General features: G+C 36.4%; 2 protein-coding genes across 4 annotated transcripts; both read right to left on the reverse strand.

Moving 5' to 3' along the window:
* Positions 1–4,475: 4,475 nt before the first annotated feature.
* Positions 4,476–12,749, reverse strand: slc5a7a (solute carrier family 5 member 7a). Its single transcript, XM_079862457.1, has 9 exons — positions 12,433–12,749; positions 11,922–12,157; positions 11,280–11,393; positions 11,007–11,162; positions 10,713–10,861; positions 10,145–10,294; positions 9,663–9,816; positions 6,982–7,199; positions 4,476–5,777 (listed from the first exon to the last, which is right to left on the reverse strand). The coding sequence occupies exons 2-9, from the start codon at positions 12,103–12,105 to the stop codon at positions 5,124–5,126; spliced, it is 1,779 nt and encodes a 592-aa protein (XP_079718583.1). The 5' UTR covers positions 12,106–12,157; positions 12,433–12,749; the 3' UTR covers positions 4,476–5,123.
* A 3,899-nt stretch (positions 12,750–16,648) lies between these two features.
* On the reverse strand, positions 16,649–24,927 carry arl6 (ARF like GTPase 6). Of its 3 annotated transcripts, XM_079862470.1 has the most exons (8): positions 24,855–24,919; positions 21,983–22,128; positions 21,807–21,868; positions 21,622–21,690; positions 21,410–21,504; positions 21,169–21,298; positions 19,219–19,274; positions 16,649–18,607 (listed from the first exon to the last, which is right to left on the reverse strand). In XM_079862470.1, exons 2-8 carry the CDS (start codon positions 22,103–22,105, stop codon positions 18,582–18,584), a joined length of 561 nt encoding a protein of 186 aa, XP_079718596.1. In that variant the 5' UTR covers positions 22,106–22,128; positions 24,855–24,919; the 3' UTR covers positions 16,649–18,581. The 3 variants fall into 3 exon arrangements, with proteins under 3 accessions (XP_079718596.1, XP_079718597.1, XP_079718595.1); XM_079862471.1 differs by having other exon boundaries at positions 18,510–18,607; positions 21,807–22,128; positions 24,855–24,927; XM_079862469.1 differs by lacking the exon at positions 24,855–24,919 and adding an exon at positions 24,729–24,785 and having other exon boundaries at positions 18,510–18,607; positions 21,807–22,128.
* Between the last annotated feature and the right edge of the window lie 2,541 nt (positions 24,928–27,468).

The following is a 27,468-nucleotide window of genomic DNA, read 5'->3' on the forward strand; positions in this document are numbered from 1 at the left end:
CATCACTTTATGCACTTAAATATTATTTAAATGCCATAAATACCACAAATAAACTAAAAATGACTATACTATACCTTAGAGAAACTATAAAAAAACATGTTCATGTAATAAATATAATATAATACATTGCACACTATTATCAGTGTCTATTAATTGTGGTACAAAACATATAATCTCCATAATTGTCATTCACCAAGATGCCATATTTAATTGGATAAAGCATCTTATTAAAGGATATTTAATAAAGGATGATGGCATACAGTTTGTGTGCAAAAAAACTCTACTTAATTTACTCACCCCCGTGTTGTTCCAGACCTGTTTGACTTTCTCTCTCGTGTGGAAAAGAAGCTATCTTGAAAAATGGCAATATAGAACCTTAAAGGATTCTGTCAGTTAACAAATGAGTTAAAACAAAACTAAATCCATAAAATGATCCCATGATGGGAATCCCTAAAATGTTCTATATATGATTAAATTGTATGAATTAAATAGCTTTATCCCTATAGAAAAAAATGAAATAACCCTTTAAGCATGAAAGTATTATTGCAATCATTAAGACATTTTTTCCTTATAACCTTTAAGGCATAAAACGTTCTTTAAAGGTCAAGAGCCCAGGGTTTTATATAGAGACATTTTTGAGTGTTGTACCAGTAACACTTTGAACAGACAATGTGGATGACAGTGGAAATAAAGAGTTTTGGGACATTGCCTCTGGCTTTTTAGCTTGTTAAAGAGTGTCTGTGACTTTTTTGTCGGTGTCTTATGTAACATGTAGGACAGTCCCATGTGATTGTCCCCAGGGAGGACTGCCTTGAAAAGATTATGTGACTGAGAAACTGCATCATCAGAATGACCAGCGGAAGAGGTTGTGACGGGTTTTATCATACAATAGTTTGGTTGGCAGAGATTTGCCAGTGGAGAGACATGGAGGGAGAGAGGGGAAGTATAAGTCAATAAAGTGATCCCTGTGGAGTAATACACTTTAATGCCTGGATTCATCCTCTGGGTCCTTTAAATTCATAGCCGTTGTTTCAGATATTGATTCTTCAAAACAGGGACATCAACCTGTTTGAACTGATCTGAATGCACCAGCTAAGTGACCAAGACTATTGGAAAGCTAATGATAGACATTGATTTTAGAAGATCTAATCCACTTGTTGTTGTTTTTTTAAATAGTGTAGTATGGCCAGCAGGACACAAAGCAGATGCTTCTATCGCTGACAGTCACGTCTGATACTGATGTGCCCTCAGGGTCACTTGTTCTAGTCACTCCATGTCAAAAATAAAAGAAGAAATAAAAAAGGGTTACTCCTTGTCACCACCGATGACTTTGCTGTCGAAAAAGAGAAAGAGCGGGCGGGAAAAAGGAAGATATTTGGCCTGCGGGAACAGGATGCACCCATATAAAACATGTTACGATGACATTCCAGATCTTGAGGGAGAAGATATTGAGAGGAGAAACATTCTCAACAAACCCAACGGCATATATTTATATTTCCTTTTCTGTTATTTTTTTGTTTTTCTAAATGGTTATATCAGTGTCACCCCATCCCTAACTTGGAAAGATATACAAATTAATTTTACAATCATGAAACACGTACATAATTATTGTGTGTGTGTGTCTGCAAATCGTTTGTAAAGCCTTTCTGACATAATTTTCTGATTAATGAAATTTTTCTCATTTTCAAAAGTTAGTACAATTTTTTTTTTTTTTACATCTGCTCCCAACCACATGTAAATAGTGCATAAAGACAGTGCATTTTGAAAACACTTTATATTATTATGGTGAATAATCTAAATTTACGAAGTTTTCAGAGAGGTCGATTATGCGAAAAAATAACTCATGAAAGAAAGTTTCATGAATGAGTAATGTAAACTTTAATCCTACATTTCATAATTTGTTTTTGAATTGTCACTTAAATACAAAAAATCTTTGATTACAGTTTATATTAAGGAGTTCTTATTACAGTGTAATTATACAAATAAGTAATGAGCAATATTAACATTAAAATATAATGTACTTATTGCACAATAAAGCGTTACCAAGTCTTTTATTGTCACTTAAATGCAAAATATAGTACATTTCTTTCAGTGCTGTTCAGCATGGTCAAAAAGTTTGCGATTCTTTGCTGATATTTGACCTCTTCTGTAGTCTCTTATCTTTCTCATTACATTATACCTACTGTCTTCTGGTAAGGCCCAGAACTATATTTCCCAGCATGCCCAATTATTCCCCTAGGTTTAATGAGAGCCAATCTAATTACACCTGCCTCCTTCAATAGAGAGAGGATTTCTTGACAGATACATGAAGACCCTGGCATTAAGAGAAGTGCAGAGGAGGCATGTCCTAAGATTGTCTTCGATGGCACACTGGGGACTTATAGCCACTTAACAAAGACTAGAAAGGAAAGGAAATTCTCACTGGGTGTAGTTGGTACAACATGATCTGTATCCGTTGCTAATTTGCAGTAAAGGAAATTGTTCAAATAAATAATGACGGGTGTGAATACAAATGAACGCCGCCTGCTAGCTTCCGTCACAGGCTGTGCTTCTAACCGTCGTTGTGGGAGATTTGATCGATTGAAGCATGAGAGAGGACAAATGTCCCTCACTTAGGCTGATTCAATTAGACGCACCATATTTCAGCTGAGATTCTTGAACCTCAAGCATTTCATTACTGATTTGTGAGCAGAGACGTGATCACCAAGAAAACCAGAGTCCGCCCACAAATGAAGTAAGCTAGTGATTTATAAATGAATATTACTGGTGAGTAAGCACAGAAGAGATCTGGAAATGACTAAAGTGCTAACCATGAAATGTGTTCAAGCTGGGTTATTTGGCGAGTAAGTAGTCTTTGAGGTTTTTCCACACACTTAAGATGGCCACAAACACCTCATCAGTTGGAGGGATAAAAATGGCTCGACTTTTGGCTAAGCTAACAGTACCGCCCCATTGCGGTCATTATTAATCACCACAAGTGCTCTTCACTGTTCTTTTGTGAATGAGATCTCTGGCATATCCAGCCTTGACGATGTAATGGGATTAAATTTTGGACAGCAAGGACAAAATGGAGGACAAGCTCGGGACATGGTTGGGTGGGGCGAAAACAGCGTCATCGTCCACCCCCAGGACATTGACGCAGTATATGAAAAAGACGCATAAGAGACCCGGCCCAACCCCCGCCTTTACTTCCCTCCTCCTTCTTCACCCCTGCCACGCCCCGCCAAGAGCAGCAGAGCACTTAGAGTAATGTAAATAACGTACTGGCTATTTTTAGAGTGCCTTCTCTTAACAGTGACATTGGAAGTTGACGAGAGTTAACGTCATAAATTGTCACGTTTTCAGACACGCGTTTTCGTAACTACCCGCAGATCCTACAGCAGTCCGCAGACCTTTTTGGCAGGCGAAAAGACTTAGAAAATGGGTTTGGTGCCACAAACGGTAATACACATAACGTATTTAAACACGATTTGTCAAGTTTGATGAATTTAAACAAAACGGAAAAAGTCTACTTAGACTTTTCGTGGACTGTAGGCCAATTACTTACAAAGTAATAATACACAACTATGAAAGTCTTAACAATAAAATTTATTGTCTTTTAATAATTCTATGTTTAATCTGTAGGCCACAATTAATAAATAAATAAATATAGATTTGTGTAGCTGGCTCCGAGCAATTCAAATATATATATGCTTGTATATAGACAGTAAAGTGATACTTTACATTAGTGGAATACTGGACAGTTATATTCATTGGAATATAAATACACACATCACACAAATTTCTGTATTGCTAAAACCAACAAAATAACACAGCAGCTGGCTCATCCTGGAACCAGGTACAACGACTTCTTTTGACATCAAATCACAAAATATAACACAGCACAGACCCCGGAGGTTATTATTACATCTTGTAAATCATTTGCAGCTACATTCATTTTCAAGTACAACCAAGTGACGAACTGGCTTTGCATAATGTCCAATTACCTCCATTTAATCCATGTAGCTACAGTAGTTAAGGCGATTGAAAAATTATATATATATATATATATATATATATATATACACACACACATATATATATATATATATATATATATATATATATATATATATATATATATACATATATTTCCATGTTCCTTGTTTTCCGTTCATCTTAATATTGCACTATGAACATGAAAAAGACATTTGCCACATGTACACTTATGTCACAGTTGTTAAAGGTATTTTGTAGATGGGAAGCACATCACTTGTTATATAATTTTGTATTTATGGAACAGCATATAACTGTTTAGCTACATTTATGATAGGACGATAGGATAATCTGCACTAATATCTAGAATGGGAGTTTGACATACATAATGGCATGACACATGGACTTACACCTATTATTTATTCATATATAGCTATAATTTGAAATATTATAATCACTGTTACATTTGTTTTTTGTTTTTGTTTTTGTTTAGTTTTTTTAAATCTGGACTGATCTGTGTCCAGATTCACTGGAATTAAAGGAATATTTATAGCAAAAATGAACATTTTGTCATCATTTTCTCACTTTCAATACTGGAACACACAAAACAATACTTTGAAGAATGTTTGAACTGTTTATACAAAGGTCAATAGGGTCCAAAACAGCCCACTGAATTTAATTGTATGACCACTGAGACATGTTTCTGTGTTCCAAATAAGAAATAAAGTCATGAAGGCTCAGAGAGATATTGAGAAAATGATGACAGAACATTTTTGGGTGAACAGTCCCTTTAATATTATCATTTCCCCAGGATTATCACAGTATCTCAACATTTTCTTTAGAAGGGAAAGGAGAGTCACTCAGGTTTGTACATACCAACAGGAGTCGAAGAGCTTCTCAGGGTAAGCAAAACCATCAAGTCAGTTTTTTCCTAATATTACTCACACCACACGAATCTCTGCTGTTTTCTTCACTCTCTCTCTCCATTTTCAGTTGCTATTCAATTCCCTTCTGAAAGAAGTGATGGCAATTCCAGAAAATTATGTGGAGTGAATTAATTATGTAAATCAAATTTCTTTACTTATTGTGTGAAGCAGTCCTTCACATTATGGAGCCACTAGAGAGTCTCAGGATCGACCATGAAGTCTCTACTCGTTCTCATGACTTGGTGACTCCGGGCTGGAGTCTTCCTCTTCGGTCAGGGTTTCTTTCCTGGCGAAGGTAGCAGCTAAAGTAACACTAAGTCTTGGCTTGACCGGGGCCATTTCATTCAGTCCAATGATGTTCCTGTTCACCAATGTGGTCTTGTCCATTATTTCAGCACTGTGCTTGGCCACCACTGCATCCAAGAAATCATATTTAGCCGATAAAGTGCCATTCTCAAACAGATACTTAAACAGGTGTGAGACGGCCACGTTGCTTAGGAACGAGGCCAGCATGGAAACTGTCTTAAAGGGAAACCTTTGCATCACCAGGTATTCCACTTCATTGGTCACATGATGGACCTTCTTCTCAATGGTCCATCCGGGGTAGTAGATGAACGGAGGCAGTTTTAGATAAGGTTCCCCTCCGCCAATGCGCAGGATCATTCCAAAGACGTATCCAGCCACCGCGCCATAGGTGTTTGTGCCACGGACAAAAAGAACACAGATGAGCTGGGGGAAGATGATGACGTAGACCAGGTCAGAGCTCAGGTACCATAAACCGTAGACAGTCCCAGACAGGAGAGCCATGGCCGTCGCTAGACCCCCGAACACAAAAATAGTGATCCGCATGACCCACACAATCTCACGGTCGGAAGCCTTGAGGTAAATACAAAGATGAGACGAGAATTAGAGGGGAAATAAAATGATAACTGAGAAAGCTACACATTTCCATTTGATTAAGTTGATTAATATGCAGTTTTTAATCACTTTTTACATACAGTGTCGTTTTGATGCATCCAAACAATACAATTTTGTTTTGGATGCCATTGACTTTCATTATGTGGACAACAACAGATGAGACATTATGCAAAATATCTTCTTTTGTGTCTCGCAAAAGAATTAAAGTCATACAGTTTTTGAACGACATGGGTGCGAGTAAATGATGACCGATTTTTATTATTATCATTATTAATAGCACTGAGTGACCAATCCTTTCAATTACCTTATTCCTGCATTAGTATGCATATTTATCATTTACTGTCAAGTTTTCCATTACAAATATCTAAATATTATTAAATCAACACCGTAAGATAAAAAAATATGTAGAAAAAATGGAAACGGTACTGGTAATTTCTACCAATACATTATTTGTTATTATTATTATAGTTTTTTTGGACATTTCCTTTAACACTAAAACACAACACAATGCAATGCGTGACTCAAAATATGGGTAAAACACCTGTGAAAAATCAATACGGAAAGTTTCTTCTTATTAACAAAGTATATAGTGCCCTATTTTCTCACACTTTTCTTAAGAGTAAAGATACATTTACTTAAGAAGCAAAATGACTTAAGATATAAAGTGGTTTTCTAAAAATAATCAAAATTAAATGACTTTATTAAAAAAACTAAGAAAAAAAAAAAACTCATAATGAGGTACGAAAAATAGTGTTTTCTTAAAAACCTTAATAAAATTTCTTATTTTTTCTTAAAGGAATAGTTCACTTAAAAATGAAAATTCTGTCATCATTTACTCACCCTCGAGTTGTTTCAAACCGTTATGAATTTCTTTCTTCTGCTGAACACAATGGAAGATATTTTGAAGAATGTCGGTAACCAGACAGTTGATGGACCCCATTGACTTCCATAGTAGGAAAAAAAAAAAAATACCATGGAAGTAAATGGGGTCCATCAACTGTTTGGTTATGGACATTCTTCAAAATATCTTCTTTTGTGTTCATACTGGTTTGAAACAACATGAACTCGAATATGAACTAGATCTTTGTACTGGAATTATTATTATTATTTTTTTTTTTGTAGTGAATGACTTAACAGTGAATTCAATTAGACTGTCTCTCACTGATTGCCGGAAAGCGAGCTGGTAGATGTTCCTAGCGAACATGGAGCTGGCCGATAGGATGGATGAGTCAGCGGATGACATCACTGCGGCAGAAACTGCCCCCAGACCAAAAAAGGAGATATAGGGTGGGCACAGGTGCTGTAGCACGATCGGTAAGATCATGTCGGACTGGTCCCTCTGCATGGGAGGAATTGACCCATAGGTTGTTTGGTTCCAATCTGTGGGGGTAGAACAAACTTTGTGTAATACAATAACATACATATATAAATCTCTCTCTCTCTCTCTCTCTCTCTCTCTCTCTCTCTCTCTCTCTCTCTCTCTCTATATATATATATATATATATATATATATATATATATATATATATATATATACATGTGACCCTGGATCACAAAACCAGTCACAAGTCGCACGGGTATATTTGTGGCAATATCCAACAATAACATTGTATGGGTCAAAATGATCGATTTTTCTTTTATGCCAAAAATCATTAGGATATTAAGTAAATATCATGTTCCATGAAGATATTTTGTAAATTTCCAACCATACATATATAAAACATTTATTTTTGTGAGTGAATGCAGCACAATCGCAAACATAAATGGACAACTTTAAAGGAGATTTTCTCAATGTTTCGATTTTTTTGCACCCTCAGATTCCAGATTTTTAAATATTTTTTTATAATAGCCAAATATTGTCCTATCCTAACAAACCATACACCAATGGAAAGCTTATTTATTCAGCTTTCATATGATGCATAACTATCAATTTAAAAAAAATAACCATGTGACTGGTTTTGTGGTCCAGGGTCACACACACACACACACACACACACACACATATATATACATATATATATATATATTTTTTTTTTTGCATCATACACACACACACACACACACACACACACACACACACACACACACACACACACACATATATATATATATATAGCATCATACACGAGGCTAATGTATATTAATCTAAATGAAATATTAATGTTCTATTTCAAATTCTTTTTACTTTCAATCCAAAAGCAACACGCCTTGTGCTTGATTAGCCGGTTATTCCCAATAAGTTAAGTAATTTAAGTGACTGGCTGTGTCTTTGATGCTGAAAGTCTGTTGATTAAATCTGGGTGCTGTGTGCCTCCCTCAGATGTAATATTTACAGGGTTCACATCGTTAAATGGATAATCTGTTAATAATGTATGAAGGAGACCAGCTGTTGTTATTTACTCATTTCTTTAGTGATCTGAAGGGAACATGGTTTTCACCCAGGACTGATACAGCCTGGGGAACACCTCCCACAACACACCATAGCAAATCAGACTGTTTCCCTTAATAATGAGAAAAAAGTGATTACATAATTAGAATTACTGATGGTATGTACTAAATACAGTACATGCTCAAAGGGAAAAGGGCTTTAGGACAAGGAAATATTATATGCAGGAAACAATATGAAAAATGCTTTGATGCACATTTTTAATTTGGATGAGCTGTGAATAATTATTCAGGGCGAGGGTACAGTATGTGGCATGTTCTGGAGGAGAAAAAACAATAGAAGTGTGCAATTAAGAGCACTTTTGTATTATCTGTTTAAAGGAAAGATTTCTGACTTAGTAAGATCTAAAAAGTCCAATGTTGAAGCCATGCTACAAAGCTTAGTGAGCCTTCCCATTTTTTTGCACTCCAAAGTCTCAGTCTATTGATCTGTAAGTGGAGACAGCCTGTAAATCAGACTAATTAGACTGCTGGGGTGAATTTGTTTGCATATGTTGTTTATTTAACCCTTAAATGCATGAAGGTTTTGCCAATCATTATTACATATTCGGGTCTTTAGCGTCCCGGATCTATATCTATCTTACTTGCTCTGCAGTAAATCGCTGAGCCATTTCAAGTTTTGCTGATGACACTTCCTATTCTTTTGTTTTCTGCCTGCGGCAACTATGAGTGAAATGTCACTTCACATACCAGACATCGCCACCTTGGGGAATAAAGGTGAATTGCACTTATTCAGTCATCAAATATTCAATTATGGTTGTGCAGAAAAGATATACTTACAGTTACACACCTTGGTTAGCAACCCTATCCTATCATTCTTTTATATATATATATATATATATATATATATATATATATATATATATATATATATATATATATAAAAAAAATCTCGTTATATTGTTGATAATTAATTGATTGAGGAATACTAAGAAGATTGATGTCTTCAAAAAATGAATGAGGAGGAGTGTAGTGAATGATGTCCCAGGTCACTAAAGACCTGAGGTATGCATTTAAGGGTTAATGCAAAACTATATGCAATAAATTAACTGTTATTAAAGTTGGTATGAAACAAAGTTGCAATAATATTTTATTCCCTATAGCCTGCAACAGTGCCCACCCCCGTTTTCAGCAGAAATTATTCCGGAAGTATTATCTTTTTTTATTAATTATCATTTTTTCCCATAGGGATCTAAAAATATTCTCCATTAAAGAGTTATAAGTCATGAACCAAGCCAATTAATGTTAATGTTGATGTTGATTGAACATTTTAAATGTATAATGAAATTAATTTAAAACTACCAGGTGATGTATTTATTCACCCAAACACCTGTTCACCATTCCACTCTCACTGAATCATGATCTCGTTGAAAAAATGTCCGGTTTCAAATACCTTACCTGTGGAAGCCCCTATGGCTCCGATCAGGACGGAGGGAATAGCCATGATTATACATCCAAAGGCAGCCAGGAATGAGAGGACTTGAGCATAGGTAGCTGAAGAGGCAGAAAGAACCCTTTGAAAATACACCTGCCAGGGAATCCCCCCCAACATCTAAAAACAGAAATGTCATTGTAAATACAGACACCAGACATCATGATACAGATGCATAATATCAAGTGGGTTATAAATTAGGGAAAAAAAATTAAACTACAAACATTAAAGATAATCTCTCTCTCTCTCTCAATCTCTCTCTCTCTCTCTCTCCATTTTTTTTTTTTTTTTTTTTTTTTTGTTGGTCTTATTTAGTTTTCCGCCCTACGAATGATTGCATTGTTCAATAAAGTGAGAAATTAAGTTTGGCCCTTCAGAATCAACAATCATCCATCGGCAAAATGATTGTGTCTCCATTCCATCATGCTACAGTGAGTTGTCCACTCACCAGAAGGCAGAAGTTGTCAGCCCACATCCATTTGTCAGCGCTATCTATCTTCCCGAGCCATGCAGTCTGATTAGCATGGAGCTGCTTCACTGCTGTCACTCCGATGTCAGACACGGCTGGGTTTGAGAGCGCAAAAGGGACGCTCACCCACTACGAAGAGAACATTTTCCCCTCTATTACCATGTAATAGACTATCTATAACATTGTAACACACCATATTGAACTTAATGTGTAGCATGTGCAAGTGCAAAATATAATAGATACGATTAAACATTTTTAAAGTTTATTTAAACATTTTTTAAACATTTATTTTTAAATTTTAATCTTAATTATTAAATTATTTAATTTTAATTTCTATAGCTAATCAGTTGATAATGTTATATTAAAAATTGAATGCAATAAAAAAATAATAAAAATACTTGTATCTACGAAAAGTGATTGATGAGTCGTTACTCTCAAAACTGCATAGATGACAGTCACTATATGCTGCTGAAGACATGCAGACATCAATTAAGGGGAAAATGACATCACCGCAATGACTTCACCATGTGGCTCTGTGAATCCTTACCAGTCCTAAAAAAATGCAGAAGAGCTGGACAACATCAGTGTAGGCCACTGAGTAGAGTCCTCCAATCAGCGTGTAGAAAATGGCAATAAGAGCCGAAATAATCACAGACATATTGATGTCGATGTCAATGATCACACTCAGTGTGGCCCCTGTGACATAAAGAAATATGCTTTTCATTACGTTTAATTAAGCAGTATTTACAATGTATTTGTACAATTATGGTAGAGCTTGCAAAATTTACCGATTGCTTGAGAAAAGGTCTGCATAAGATATAATTTCCCTCTCTATTCTTACCAAGGGCAGATAAAATGGCGGCTGACCAGAACATTTCCCCCATTAGAGCAGGGATGAATAGCAGACCACCCATCCTTTTTCCGTACAGTAGCTGGAAGGGGTCAAGCATGGTGACGTAACCCCGGGAGCGCATGGGTTTAGCAAAGAAAAGGCCACCTTGACATAAACCAATTCATAGAAATTATATGTTTGACAGATATGTTCCTAGTTCTGCATGTTAACTTGAAAAATGTCTTTCACCGCTTATTATAGCTGCATAAATACACAACATACCCAAGACAAGGCTGAGTGCATATCCAAAGGGAGCCTGTGCCCATGCCAAGCCGTACCCGGGAAGATACACATTTTCTGCAGTGCCGTTTATATAACCTCCTCCGACCCAAGTTGCTGGAATGAAAGAGGATTTAAAAAAAGAATGGTCTTGAAAGTATATTGTTTTCTCTCTCTCTCTCTCTCTCTCTCTCTCTCTCTATATGGTTGTGTATGTGGAGATACCATATTTGGTAACATAAATAATTACATAATTAACACTACAAACTACATGCACAATGGAACATATATATACAAATATAGGCTATATAATATAGCAATATAATAAAATATAAGTTTATAAAATATATTTCATTTAGGCCTACAAATTTCAGAATTTGTATTTTTTCCCCCTCTTTCTCACTCTTTCAACATACTCGATTTATAACGATAAGGTTAATTTGTCCCCCAATAATTTATTTTGCCTGTCTACTTTAATGTGTAGAAAGACATCAAGAAAACCTTTTTATACAGACAGAATATTTTTGTTAGATAACTAAATCTCTAAACTGAAGAATGTAAAAATAAAACGCCAGTCACGTTATATCGCATATAGACTACATAAAGTCAAATTTACTTTTCTATTCATTTCTCTCTGAAACTCACCAGTCATGGTAAATGCGCCGACAAATAATCCAATATCCCTTCCACCGACCATAATAGTCTCACTGCGATCAGTTCCCTCCATCACGCCGGAATTCTTGTTCTTCCATGCTGCCCAGATTCCCACCACAAGGATCAGCAGGTAGAAGATGACAATCGCCACCAACCCCTCCACATGGATGTTCATCTTCTCTCTGCTAAAGTCGTTGTATTTCTAAAGAACCGAAATGCATTGAGACCTAATGAAAATGCATAAGAAAAGAGAGAAAAAAGTCTACTTTGCTTCTCACCACAAAGAAGATCAGGATTCAGAAATATTTTGCATCAACTGTTGTTGCACAGAAGATTTGAAATGCGTAGCATTTTATCTCTTAATAGTCTAAATCAGCAGGTTGTTTCAGTCACTCCAAGCTTTGTTCAATTGCATGCTAAATTAATGGATTTCATCCATTAATTAAGTGGGGGGAAAATGACAACTATATCATAATTGAACATTATATGAAAAGTGCCTCACCTTTGTGAATCAGCCGCTCAACTGCCACCAAGAGTGCGAAAAGAGCCCAACTATCGCCTCAGGAGAGGAGCAGTACAGCACATTTCAGAGTGAGCCAAACTTACTGTGAATCTTATAAGAGCAGGTTTCGTCAGAGGGTCGGTGAACGTCAGAGAGATGTGAATGGGGGCTATTTATGAATAAAGATGTCAGATAGCGCAAATGAGCCGCGCGTCACAGGAGGTTCTCAAGTCAACTGGAAATCGCAAGACAGGGGGGAAACAGCTGTAAATCAAGAGTGGTGGAATACATCGGTTCCATTCATGTTTTTCTTGACTGGTGTTTTAAGGCAGTCTGTTTGAGTTAAGCGCCTCTCTCTCTCTCTCTCTCTCTCTCTCTCTCTCTCTCTCTCTCTCTCTCTCTCTCTCTCGCAGCAGCAGCAGGTCAGGCGCTGTCCAGAGTGCTGAACTAACTCTCGTGCCAGGGCTTTTAGACGCCACCCAAACTCTCCAAATTCAAGTGTATTGGGTAGACAAAACTGAAAAGTCAGGAGGGTGTTTATAGTTAAACTGAACAGCACTGGCACGCTAAATAACGTCGAACACGACAGTTTCCAACGCAATTGTGCGTTTCTCTACGTTGTATAGCCTTTTTTTTTTCTGCTGTATATTCACACGTTTACGTTTTCTCTGTTTTTGACTTTGCTATATACAGGCGAAACTATTTTCATAAAGCGTTAATAAAAGTACACCTTTGTTCATTTTGTTTCGTAGAGATTTTTGCAAGTAGGGAACCAACGAATTCCTTTTATCTAGGTACCTATTCAAATTATTAAAAGACTTTAGGCCTGTTTTACTCTTTTTGCAGGAGTGCTGTTTTATGATTTCTTTTCTTTAAAATCCGCAAATGAAATTCTGACATTCTGCCACCCAGTGGCTAAATTTTAAGCTGTTGGTGGTTTTCCTAGTGGCTTAAATTGCTCATTTTAGCTAGCTTTAATGCATTGTTCCATCAAGGAAAGAAGAAAAATTCAAAAAGAAAAAAAAAGGGTTCCACTTTATTTCGATAGTCCACTTTAGACATTCTACTCTCTATTAGTAACTTTGCAACTACATGTCAACTAACTCTCATAAGAGAATTAGTAGACTGTAGTAGACTGTCAGTAGACTGTTAGGTTATGGTTAGAAGTTAGGATTCGGGTTAGTAAAATAAGTTGCCTTTTAGTTGCCAAGTTACTTATAGTCAGTAGAATATCTATTGGGGACCATCACAATAAAGTGTTAGCAGATATTAAGCAGACAGTCTACTAATACTCTAATGAGAGTTAGTTGCCATTAAGACTTCAGATGCAAAAGCCTCTAAGTACGTCTAAAGATTTTGTTTAATATTAACATTTTTATCAGGCTCCTATGTATAGGTTTCTTCCCAAGTACCGGCATTTCTGAATGGGCTGAGGCTGGGATTTAGTGAGTTTGAAGTGAAAGCATGTGATGAACGTATACTATGTGCGGAGAGCATTCACTCAATACTATTATCTAATTTTTGACAGAGGTGGCTTTTAGAGGCTTTTGCATCGGAGGTCTTCACATGTAGTTGCAAAGTTACTTATAGTTAGTAGAATGTCTAAAGTGGACTATCAAAATAAGGTGTTAACAAACAAAGGCTACATAAAAATGAATTAAGGAAACGCAGGAGAGCATGTACTTCAAAATCACCTTACTAAGTCAAAGCTAAGATTTCTATTAACATTCATGTTTTTGTGGGAGGCTCTCCAGTTTGGTCATGAGAGCTTTTATAGACACTGGACATTATTTCCCGAGGACAGGCTTTCCGCAAATAAATCTCCAGGAATCGGAGACTTTTTAGATGCTAATTGCGCCTCTGCACGTTTGACAGTTCTGCAGGCTATTCTAAATAAAATCCCATTAATTTCCTTGAGAAATAAGAATCTGTTAGCTTTCTTAAAAGAGAGATTGCAACTCTCCAAACGAGCCAATTTAATGGAAAAAAGAAGCCAGATATCTTCTACCTAGCCTATATCAGACAAGTCGACTAATTTGGTAACATTTTGACAGCTTGCCAAGTGAGTCCCAATTATAAGCAGACGGTATACTTCCTGTACATATGTCGAAGTTCTTTGTAGTTTAGAAAAGGCCTGGTCAAGATCCCTCAGCAGTTTACAACAGCAAATGTGGCACAGGTTCTGAAGATCATAACATAATATTTTGAGTTTCTGTTGATTAAACGAATCTCCTTCATTGTATTAACTTATTTATTTTTATTTTCAATGAACACAAAATTAAGGCAACCAGGTTAGTTAGGCTACTTTTTAAGTTAAACCAACAATATTTTTTTCAGTGTACGGAGGATGACTATGTGCATTTTAAAATCTCTTAAAATGTTTCTGAAATAAACAGTTGATGTTTTCTCCTAGATCCCTCGTGCATGGGAACAGTCATGGCGCGCAGATTTTGCTCAGCTAATGAGCATACTTCACATCTGTTTCGTGTTCTTTGAAGTGTGTCGCAGAGAGATGAACATGTAGTTTTTCATGGACAAATGAACAGCAGATTTGACAGAACTGTCAGCAATAATAATAAGAAACAACAATACAATATAGGCGATATTAAACGTAAAAATGTACACTTAGGACTAGCCTACTACAACAAAGTGCATAGAGGTGATAAAAGGTATGATCTTCAAAATGCAACTCGGGTGATACATTTGTGAAAGAAACATTACCTTCATACATGTTTTTAAGATAAATTAATTTATATTGTGTATATTTCAGCAGTTGTTTAACTACCTGTTGTGGCTTTCAAAAGTGAATTACAGAGTAGACTGATGCTGCCACCTAGCGGCAGAAAGTAGCTGCAGTGAGAGCGGGTGCTAATTTCAGTTGTCCGTCTGTAATACGTCTATCGTTCATTGGAAAGTTCGAAAAAAACAGAGACTACAGCCTTCTGTTCAGGGACCGTAGCTGGAGCAGCGGAGAAAACCCGGTATTTACACAGAGAGATGGAAAGTGCCAAGCAACGGGCACTTACAGGGTCCCGCATCAGCGTCACGTCTGTTACGCATGGCTAAACGAGGCGATCTGACTCTGCACTGTTTTATATCTGCTGTCACTTCTTCTCGGGGATCTGCTGCACAGACTGTCTCTGGTGCTGTCCCTATTCACTGGCACCAGACGCTGATGGAAATACAGCATTTTCCCATTGAAGTCAGATTAGAGAGAGAGAGAGAGAGAGAGAGAGAGAGAGAGAGAGAGAGAGAGAGAGAGAGAGAGAGAGAGAGAATAACATTCTGTCATCATTTACACTCAAGTTATCTCAAACCTGTGTGACTTTCTTTCTTATGCGAAACACAAAAGAAGATATTTCGAAGAATGATGGTAACCAAAGTTCTTTTTTTTCCTTTCATTATATCGAAGAAAGAAAAACAAACAAAACATTGGGACATTTCTCAAAATATCTTCTTTTGTGTTCCACAAGAAAAAAAAAAGCCATAGAGGTTTGGAACGACACTAGAATAAGTAAATGACAGAATTTACATTTTGGGGTGAACTATCCCTTTTTAAATGAACTTAGAATTAGTTTGACTACTAGGCGACATGGGCTTTGCAGTGCACAAACAGACAGCTTTGGTGGTTGGGAAGATTTATTCTTCTGCTCAGACGAATTCAACCTAAACTTTTGACGGAGAAAAACAGACAAAGTAACTGCCCATATTGTGTCTAAAAAGTATGCTACTCATTATCTTTTTGTATACTGAACCACAGTAATATCACACTTGCGGATGGCCACGCTTAAGTCATCCTCATAAACATAATTAAATGAGATGAAACTCCAGCTGAAGTCTCCGATGACAGCACAACGCCATTTGGCACCACTTTAGTATTTCAGTGACTGGAAAGACATAAACGTGTGCGATTCCATTAAAACGGCAGATGGCTCTATGATTAGATGAGATCCTGCCATTTTCAGTAGCCTACATATCTGTGCTGATGTTGTGGTTCTAATGAGCAAGGGCATTGGATTTTCCACAGCTATAATCATGGACATGGTTCAGCCACCCGATAACAGCTGTCCCTCACACAGTTCAGACTCAAAGAGCTCTGGCCAGACTGATTATTTAAAGAGAAAGAAGAATGAAGCTCTGTGCCACACTGGCATTGACTGGTCAGTTGACTACTGAAAAAGAGAGAGTTATATAGACAGAGAGAGACTCCCTTCATACAGAGACTAAGCCCCAAGAGTTTCTGTTTATTCTTTAAACATTCTATTACAAGATCCCTTAGTGATGAATAAAAACAGCAAGAAAAAAAAATATATATATTGCTAAATATCAGTCAAATGTTTAGAAAATAAATTATTTTGTGAAAATGTATCATCTAGACAAAACACAGGACAAAAAAATGCAGCAAGAATTACTTTACATATACTCGAGAAATATAATAATATTGGAAAATAAATAACTCCAGAACAAAGAGGAAATGTTTCCTTTGTAACGGTTTGAAGTGTCATGCTTTCTGAAAAAAAAAAAAAAAAACACTGTCCATTGTAGGCAACATGTATGCAATGCATGAGAACATAAATCATAGCAAAATAGTGACAAATCAGCACTGCTATACATTACTACAGTAACAAGCTTTCACAATTTTACATTCCAGAGCAATGACATAAACACTGCACAGGAATGTTTTCTATCTATTGATAAACAAACATAGCTACGATATAAAATATTAGCCACTGTACTTTTCTGCCTGAGAAACAGTAAGTTTCTCAACAGAATTAGTCTACAGCATTGGCAGCCAAGAAGTGTAGTGTAAGTATTTAAAGTTTCAAATATGATGTACTTTGACAAATTTATTGCATACTATATATATTGTTGTGGAATATTTATGAAAGAAAACTCATCAAGAAAGAATGTGCGATGACCTATGACGAATTGTCAGACCACTTTACAACTGATAACATCATAGCTCAGGTGATCAAAAGTGGCCAGCACACGTATTCAAGTCACGTCAAAAAGATCGTACTTATGAGTTGAACGCACCACCACAAAGTCGTAAATACGAGTGGGAAGCTTGGGATTTTCTTTAATCTTTACGAATTGGGGACGTGTCAGTGAGAAACGTGGCGGAATACCACAATATTTATAGGTAATTAGCAGTGACATTGTCAGGCTTTTTTATTTACAACAAATTAAGCTAATATCCTGCACAAAATATAATAGCATTGTAATTAAACAATATAATATAATGATACATTTTACAGTGGCTTCATAAATAATAATAATAATAATAATAAAAAAAATGTTAAAAAGCACCCAATGCACATTCTTTGTTCTTAATTTTCTAGAAGTAGAGTTTGCTCTTGCTGTATTAAGACACCGTCATCTTCCTCAGACGAAAGGGACTTGAACGACGTCGTAAATACGACTTCCCAACTCATAAACACGAACCTCCCAGGGTGACTTGAACACACCATAATTGCAGGTATAAATGGGGTCAAAATGTTTTGTGATTTGATCGCTCATTTGGAGGTAGTCAGAAATCCATTTGGCCATTTTTGCCACAATTGCATTTTTAGTGGAAATTCGAATCAGTTTTTATGAATCTGCCAATTAATCAATGCGCAAATAGACTTCACTAGTTATTTGCAGCTTTAAAAGAAAACAACTGTCTGAATAATGTTTGTGGTGCATTTAAAAAGGAAAATCTCGACCGACCACTTGCAATCAGAGGCCAGTTGCATATATACATATAGCCACTATGTTAAGATTGTCTCTTAATAACTAGTCTGACAAACTAGCAGGTAGTTAGGGGTAATCAATCTTACTTTTTGGATTCAAATTGGACCAATCTATACTCTTATGTAACTGACTTTTAAAACTTGAGAACAAAAAAAGTTACTGACTAATTAGATAACTAATTTATAAGTTTATGCAGTCTATGCAGTTTATGCAACCGGCCACTGATCAACTGAAACAGATGTTCATACCTAATGCAAACATGGCCATAATCGAAGCCAAACAGTTTATTACTCTACCAATCTAACTGATTTTAAAGTCAGCAATAGACAGTAGGTGCCCAGAGGTGAAGATCTGTTTTGTCTGGCTCCGCCATTGCAGCAGGTGACCATGAATTTTTAATTTTCAGGAGGGTTTTACGTTTTCATCGCTCTGATTTGATCTGTTAATGAGAAGGGGGAAAAGGAAAAACACAACAATGATTTCATTCTTTATACATTTTGATAACTGTAAATAAATGTTTCCGATAAGGGTGAGGCCTTGAATTGCTGGATTGATTGGGATAAACTACTGGGTAGAGGAAAACAGACGTATGTGAACTTCATTTAATCGTTACTGACTTGACTGAATATTCAAATGCACCTCAAGCAACAAGGAGAGGGGATCTGAAATAGTTTAGCATCAATTTGGGCTGTATCTCATCTTTGAGATATTTATATATAAAAGGATTATTTGCCTTTGGATTTCTCTCAAAAGGCCAAATTGAAATGTAAAAAGCTGAAAAGAATAAATACAGTCCACAAGGGAAATCTAGCAGTTAAACATAACTGTACATTTAACTAAGAAACCACAACACATCTGCTAATTTCAACTGCAAGTACTTACTGTGCAATTTGTTCTATGGATGAAACGGAACACAAGAATGGAAATGGCATTGAACGTTTTAAATGGTACAGTTCTTTTGACACCCTTCTTAAACAGTATTTGAGCTTATCTCTGAAGAAACAAACAATTTAAAGACAAACAGAAAATCAGCATGGAATGTGCATTTACCTTGCAGCCAGTCTACACCCTCCTGAAGGCCTTCTCCTTTCACTGCATCGCTAGCACTGTAAAAGGCATTTATTTCATATCAATTTTATGTATGCTTTGTATATAAATAATATATTCACACAATTCCATTCAAAAGTTAGGGGTCAGTAAGATTAAAAAAAAAAAAAGAAAAAAGAAAAAGGAAATTAATACTTTTTTTCAGCAAGTACACGTTAAATTGTTGGTTACAATTTAGATCAAATAAATGCAGCCTTGGTGAGCACTGGAGACTTCTTTCTAAATTATTAAAGGGATGGTTCGGAGTAAAATCAACATAGGGTCCTTTGCACCACGACCTCGAGCCAAAAACCCCCCAGAAGCCTTTTTTCCCTTGGTTGAACATTATTAAAGTTAGAGCTTATTTAGAGATATAAGCCGAATGGCTAAGTGCAGGCGCTAACGGATCCAAGGATGTATCTTGTAAATTACCCCACTAATAATGCCCAGAATGGTACCAAACTTCTACAGTTGTACAAATAGGTTCTGTACTCATAAAACGAGGCATTGGAAAGTTTGTAAGTACATCAGGAGTTTATTTAAATAACACTTGCCTGATGGCTAATGCTACCGCTAACCCGCACGTCGAGGTCACTTCCGTGATTTGGGAAAAGCACATAAAAGTCTTGGCAGAAAGCGATGCATAAGGATGTAGTGTAACAACGAATTATTATTTTTTCCGAAGTGTTGACAACTTAGTTTTAACTAATAATTGTTGCAAACTGGTACTACCAACAAAATATTAGTGCATTCCTGGAACTGGGCATCGTTACATTGTTTGGCTCGAGGTCATGGTGCAAAGGACCCTAGGTTGATTTTACTCCGAACCATCCCTTTAAAAAAACTTACAGACCCCACATTTATATAATTAGCTTCTGCTTAGTCTCACACATACATACACTCACACACGCACGCACGCACTTCATGATTTATTGTGACTTTCCATAGACATAATGATTTTTATAGTGTTCAAACTGTACCCTTCCCCTAAACCTACCCATCACAGAAACCTTTCTGCATTTTTACATTTTCAAAACTCATCACTTATTATAATTCATAAGCTGTTTTCCTCATGAGGAGCAAAAAATGTCCCCACAAGGACAAGGATTCCAGATAGTGTCTTCTTTGTGGGGTTTTTTTATCCCTATTTTGTCCCTATAACGTAGGGTTTATCAGGACCACACACACACACACACACACACACACACACGCGCACACCTCATCAGCTCTATTCGGTTGAAGCAGGTTTACCCTGAGGAGATCACAGATGTACTTTGTGATTGTGTTATTCCCATATGAATTGAACACGTCTGTAAAAACCTCATGCAACCTTTGTAAAAATTAAAAAGCAAATTGCCTACCCTGACTAGCACAGGGTTCCTCTGAGAAATCTAATTCTGTCCGGATATGAATGCTTGTCACTGTGGTATGTAAGACTTTTCCTCATTTATTATGACATTTATTGAATACTGTAACTAAAGCTAAATCTCTTAATGTGCTGCAGCCTGCCTGGTTTATTAGCTTGGTGATTTATGTACTTCAGACATCCCAGCCAATGTACAAAGAAAATTAAATCAATAATAAGAGTCCCTTAATTGTGTAATGTAATTAAAGAGTTCCTTTAATTACATAATGTTAGAATTATTTCACTTATATAAACCTTGTTAATTTTTACATGACCTTCCATTTCGCCCACATCCAGACAAATAAAACTAATGCTGATTTTACTGTGCAATTTGTTCAGTGACAAAACTTTTCAAAAACAGATAGGATAATTTCATTATCTTCGAACTGCAGATTAGCTGTTAATAACTAACTCAAACACTAAATCCTGTCCGAATAGTGCTTTGGACCTATACAAATTATTTCAACGCAAACAGAAAATTCAAACAATTTTTTTTTTTGTTTTCTTACCAGATATGCCATGGTTTGTCCTTAATGTTTTCCAGACACAAGAGCTGAGAGACCTTTACTGCTGACAACGCATCCCTGAGGTCCATCTTGTTGGCGAAAAAGAGTATAGGTATCCTTCTGTGCTTGATATCTGAGTTCACATCAGAAAAAAAAAAACATTTATGGGTATTAGGCTGCTTTTAATTCAGATTTGAAAATGATGACTAACATATTGATACATGCAACAGACAGAAAGATATACCAGGGTGATTCAAAAGGGTATCCAATTCCTCTTTTGCCACCACCATTCTTAATTTATCTCCACTGTCAATCACAAAAATGATGGCCTGACCCTCCCTGAAAACAACAGAACACAGAATAAACACAAACCACACAGATTGATTCCAAAGTGGGCGATGACACTCCATGAGCTCAGTAAACATAATTAAACAAGCTTGAATAGGAGAAACTCACTTGTAATAGTGCTCCCACAGATTTCTGTATCTTCCCTGTCCTGACATGTCAAACACTGTGAAAGAAAGACTTTGGGGAGAGGAGGGAGTTACTGTGTTAGTAAGATTTTGAAAAAAGACAAATGGTTTTCAGAGACTAACCCCTCACACTATAAAGCTACATAGTTAGCTCTTTTAAATATTCACCTTGAGGTCCTAAACTTTTCTATGCTGAAGCCTATAGTTGGGACAATGTCTTGAGCCTGAGCCTGAAAGGGGGAAAAAAAAACTGTGAGCTCACATTCAAAACAGAAAACAAAGAAAAAGAGAAAGGAAAATACAAAAACATATATTTTGGGTGTACAGACAGGAGAGTAACATACATTGGATGGCTTTAGCTGGTTGATGATGGTAGTTTTTCCACTGTTGTCCAGACCTAAACACAGCACGTTCACTTCCTTCTTCTTCAGACCCAGCCACCCTGCAAGCTTATCAAAAAGCCCCATTTGCCTAGTTGGATGGGGCACTTCTGGAAAGAGATCACATCAAAGACAAGCTCCATTAGATTATTCATTAGATGCATCCAGAGGCCGACAAACACTTGGGACAACAGAAACGTCTCTTCTTTTTCACAGTCTACGTAGGACACCAACTGTTGAGGGGAGATCTCAGTAGCTCAAACGAACAAGAAAAAAATATACAGATAGATAGATAGATAGATAGATAGATAGATAGATAGATAGATAGATAGACATACAGACAGACAGATAATATAAGACAGACAGACAGACAGACAGATAATATAGACAGACAGACAGAGAGAGAGAGAGATAGACAGATAGATAGATAGACAGATAATAGATCGATAGATAGATAGATAGATAGATAGATAGATAGATAGATAGACAGACAATATAGACAGACAGACAGATAGATAGACAGATAGATAGACAGACAGACAATATAGACAGACAGACAGACAGACAGATAGATAGATAGATAGATAGATAGATAGATAGATAGACATACAGACAGACAGATAATATAGACAGACAGACAGATAGATAGACAGATAGATAGACAGACAGACAGACAGACAGATAGATAGACATACAGACAGACAGACAGACAATATAGACAGACAGACAGATAGACAGATAGATAGACAGACAGACAGACAGACAGACAATATAGACAGACAGACAGACAGACAGACAGATAGATAAATAGATAGATAGATAGATAGATAGATAGATAGATAGACATACAGACAGACAGATAATATAGACAGACAGACAGACAGACAGATATATAGATAGATAGATAGATAGACATACAGACAGACAGATAATATAGACAGACAGACAGATAGATAGACAGATAGATAGACAGACAGACAGACAGATAGATAGATAGATAGATAGACATACAGACAGACAGACAATATAGACAGACAGACAGATAGATAGACAGATAGATAGACAGACAGACAAACAGACAGACAGACAATATAGACAGACAGACAGACAGACAGACAGACAGACAGATAGATAGATAGACATTCAGACAGACAGATAATATAGACAGACAGACAGACAGACAGATAGATAGATAGATAAATAGATAGATAGATAGATAGATAGACATACAGACAGACAGATAATATAGACAGACAGACAGACAGATAGATAGATAGACATACAGACAGACAGACAGATAATATAAGACAGACAGACAGACAGACAGATAATATAGACAGACAGACAGAGAGAGAGATAGAGAGATAGATAGATAGATAGATAGAGAGATAGAGAGATAGATAGATAGATAGATAGATAGATAGATAGATAGATAGATAGATAGATCTGGGAGACTATTATGCTTGTCTCTTATGCTCACCAAGGCTGCAGTGCATTCATTTGATCCGAAATACATTTACTACAAATACAATTAGAAAAATAACTGTTTTCTATTTTAACATATTTTAATTCAACTTTTTGTGATGACAAAGCATAATTTTCAGCATCATTACTCTGATTTGGTGCTCAAGAAACATTTATTATTATCAATGTTAAAAACAGTTGTGCTGCTTAATATTTCTGTAGAACCTGTGATTGTTTTTCACGATTATTTAATGAACGGAAAGTTCAAAAGAATGGCATTTGTTTGAAATAGAAATCTTTTGTGACATTATAAATGTAAATGTGTGTATTATTTTATGCAGTTTATTTACGGTAGTATATTTTAATTGAATATTTGTCATGTTATTTATTATATTTGAATTCATAATGTGTTGTGCATAAACTCACTTAATATGCACTTAAAATTCACTTAATATATATTTAGATTTTAGTTTTCTTTATATAGTATAGCCTAGACCTTGAATTGTAAACAATAACACTGATTTGTTGTTTTAATAATAAAGGCTGTTATAATCTGAAAGCGTTTAGCTCTCAGCGGCCAGAGGTCTGATAAGAAAATAAGCTTGTTTGCTTCTTTTTTAATAATCCGCTTTAAGTGAATTAACTTGAGCTGCGAGCAGACACACAGCTAGCAAGCAAAATGCACATAGAATCTGCAGTAAATGAACCCAATTATTTACGTGCAAATATTAACGTTACTTGAATTTGTTAACTTGGGATATTTATATAGACGTATCTTGAGTCTAAAGAAAACACCCACCTGTTGTGTATCGCATGGGCTAAATGAAAATGACACATAATATAGCGTTACACAACCATCCATTCATTCATCTGTGAATCAGTCCACAGACCGCAGCGAAACTGACACAGTTTTATCCGCATCTGTCACAGTGTCGCAGGTCAGAAACACATGAAGAGTAAAAGCGTAATCTACGAGAACAGCCTGTAATCCTCTCAGCTCATTAGCACACATGCTAGCGCTTAACATGTACGAGGAGGATGCTCAAATAATTCTAACATTTCTGTCTTCTGACGTTTGTTTAAACACTCAAATGCATACACATTAAGACAACACAAGGTGGACATATTTTCTTGTAATTCAAGGTTATTGTTTAACGTTACATATCCGTAGCGGACGACGGCTAGCTGTCTGGCTGGCTAACCTGCTCTATAAGTCTGCTGTACATGGGAAGATGTTCTTTCTTACTTTTCTGCTCCGGCTCGGCTCAAGTGTTGTCTGCGTCTTGGTTTTGAAAAGTAATTTCGCATACAAAAATCTCAGTCATCTGACTGATGATGTGTCCATTGCAGATGCAGAGGCGTAAACACTTACCTGGCGTCTTGAAAACTCTCACACGCGAGACGCGACACGCCGCTGCTAGGAGACCGATGACGCTCTTTGGCTCGAGTCGTGTTTACTTAATAGCGCCATCCGATGGACAATGTCAGAACAGTGTTCTTTCTTTCTTTCTTTCTTTCTTTCTTTCTTTCTTTCTTTCTTTCTTTCTTTCTTTCTTTCTTTCTTTCTTTCTTTCTTTCTTTCTTTCTTTCAAGAAAATGCATTTTATGATTTAGTTTTCCCTACCTATATTTTCTATTACAAAAAAATAATGTACTTTTAAAACTGACAATATAAGAGTGATATAACCATACACTCATTCAGTGTTTACCGTGTGAGAATGGTTATTGTTTGCTATATTTCCCTAGTACACCCAACAATTCAATTAGCTATAATAACACAAGGCAGCGTTAGTGAAGAGTGCAAGAGTTTTGCAAGAGACAGCATTAGTTTCAAGAGTTTGAAAATAATATTTAATTTTGCGTATAGGATACATAAAATAGGAGCTGTTTAAATGAGCCTTAGCAAAACGACGAGCCTATAAGCAAATAGAGTGGAAGTGAAATTCATGATGATGTTCATGACTTTAAGAGGAAAAATGACAATTCTTATGCTGTACTGTACTATATCCATTGCTGGACATTATAGACAAATTAAACATATTAAAGTGTTTTAATAGAGTTTGTTATCTTCCAAAATTATAAAAGTCCACAGGGCTAAAAGTTCTGATAGTTGAATAAATCCTCATTATTAAAAAGGTCAAGTTTGGTTTATTAAAATAAATTAATAAATGACTGTAACACAGGTAAGCTGAAACAATGCTTGTCACACAACATGTAGTTATTAATGTGTATATATACCCATCTTTGTTTCCAGTGTCACATATACTTAGCAGACCAAAGTAACTCATATATTAATCAAGGTATATTGATTTGATCAGATTTTTCATTTTCTGCATCAATCCCATTTCCCTTAACAAGAATTAGTTAATATTTTGATTAGCATTGATATATTTATTATTATTATTATTATTATTTTAAATAAATATATTTATGTTAAAATAGTTTTTCATGGTGCGCATTTTAATCTCAAACCATCATTTATAACGGCACTGTAAAAAAAGTTGCTGCCTTAAATTTTTAGTTAAAGCAATGTAAAAAATGTTGTCATAACTTATCGATCATATAATTATACAAAATAAGTTATGACAACGGTTTAACATACCTTTAACCCATCAAAATAAGTTAAGCAATTTTCAAAAAAAAAAAAAAAAAAAAAGTTCTTGTATAACTTTAAGTCAGTTTAATGTAATTTAAGTTGAAATGACTTAAACATCCAAGTTGATTGTACTTAAAAATTTAAGGCAGCAACTTGTTTTTAATACAGTGAGCCAACTAATAGTTCAATATAGAAAAGGGTGGAGAGAGAATAAGAATTTTTGAAAACCAACATTACACTCATTATTGACAACTGTGTCACAGTTGAGTTTCAGCAGACATTTTGAAAAGGCTGTTGTTGTAAAAAATAGTAAAATCTATTGTTACAACCATGTTGCTTTGTCAATTTAGGAAGATAACGGTTTACAACAATGGAAAGGAAAAATCTTTGTAGGCTGAAACTGCAGCCAGGTTCAGGTAAAACTTTGTTTGTTCCTCAGAACTGTTCAAATGGAAACTGTATTAGAAGTTTGCTTACAAATGACCTAACTAGTGTTACAACTAACTTGAATGTAGCATCTTTATGATTTCGTATTGTATTGGTAACACTTTACAATAAGGTCTCATTTGTTAATATTATTTAATGCATTATCTGAACTAACAATGAGCAATGTGTGTTCTCTTACGAGAGTACTCTCGTGTTGCGTAAGTTTAGCTTACGCTACAGGAAAACTCCTTTTCTCGAGAATACTGAAGCAAAAAAATTATCCTTTAATTTTTAGAATGTAAAACGCATTTGCTGCAGCACACAGACATAGGCGAGACAGCTCGCGCGCCTATTGGCTGCTCTGCGGCAACTGCTGCAACCTATCAGTGCGTCTTGGCATGACTCCAGCGCCAATGGGAAGCCTTCCCGTGCTGTCGTCATAGCCCGCCAAAACAGGGTGTGGCTTCGCCTATAAAACCCCCCTGCACAGGTTGCACAAGTGATTTCGTCTCCTTCAGCGAAGGACTTCGCTGGATCTAGAGAGAGAAGCAACGCCGTCGAACAGCATCTCAGCGGGACGAGCTCGAGTCAAGGACCCGGCTGGATATTCGCCACCTTCGCTTGCCGTACCTGCTGCGCTCCCGGCGCTCATATCCTTTTCAATCTCTCCGTGTGTGTTCGCCGCTGCGACACGCACGTTTTTCTCTAAAAGGCATTTTTCAGTGCCCATCATGTCCTGCGGCTCGTGCCGAGCCGTTCTCAGCGACGGGGACCGCCACGAGCTGTGCGCTTCCTGTCTGGGAAAGGACCACGCGGATCACGTGCTCGCCGAGGGCGGCTGCCGTGAGTGCGAATCTTTGCCTCTCTCGACCCTGCGGGCTCGACATTCTTTGTTCGCCATCAAACCCGCTATTTCTACGCCTTCTGCTGGGCAGCGGCGTAAAAAGCGCCGCTCACAAAGGCC

Source organism: Squalius cephalus (assembly GCF_949319135.1).
Source record: "Squalius cephalus genome assembly, chromosome: 2".
NCBI lineage: Eukaryota > Metazoa > Chordata > Actinopteri > Cypriniformes > Leuciscidae > Squalius > Squalius cephalus.

Coding starts and splice junctions, on each gene's coding strand:
- slc5a7a (XM_079862457.1), bottom strand. CDS start 12,105: ATGAACATCCATGTGGAGGGGTTGGTGGCGATTGTCATCTTCTACCTG. Junction 11,163..11,279: donor TGCACTCAGCCTTGTCTTGG/GTATGTTGTGTA, acceptor GTTTATGTCAAG/GTGGCCTTTTCTTTGCTAAA. Junction 10,862..11,006: donor CGCCATTTTATCTGCCCTTG/GTAAGAATAGAG, acceptor TTTATGTCACAG/GGGCCACACTGAGTGTGATC.
- arl6 (XM_079862471.1), bottom strand. CDS start 22,105: ATGGGGCTTTTTGATAAGCTTGCAGGGTGGCTGGGTCTGAAGAAGAAG. Junction 21,691..21,806: donor GAAAAGTTTAGGACCTCAAG/GTGAATATTTAA, acceptor CTCTCCCCAAAG/TCTTTCTTTCACAGTGTTTG. Junction 21,299..21,409: donor TACCCTTTTGAATCACCCTG/GTATATCTTTCT, acceptor ATGTGAACTCAG/ATATCAAGCACAGAAGGATA.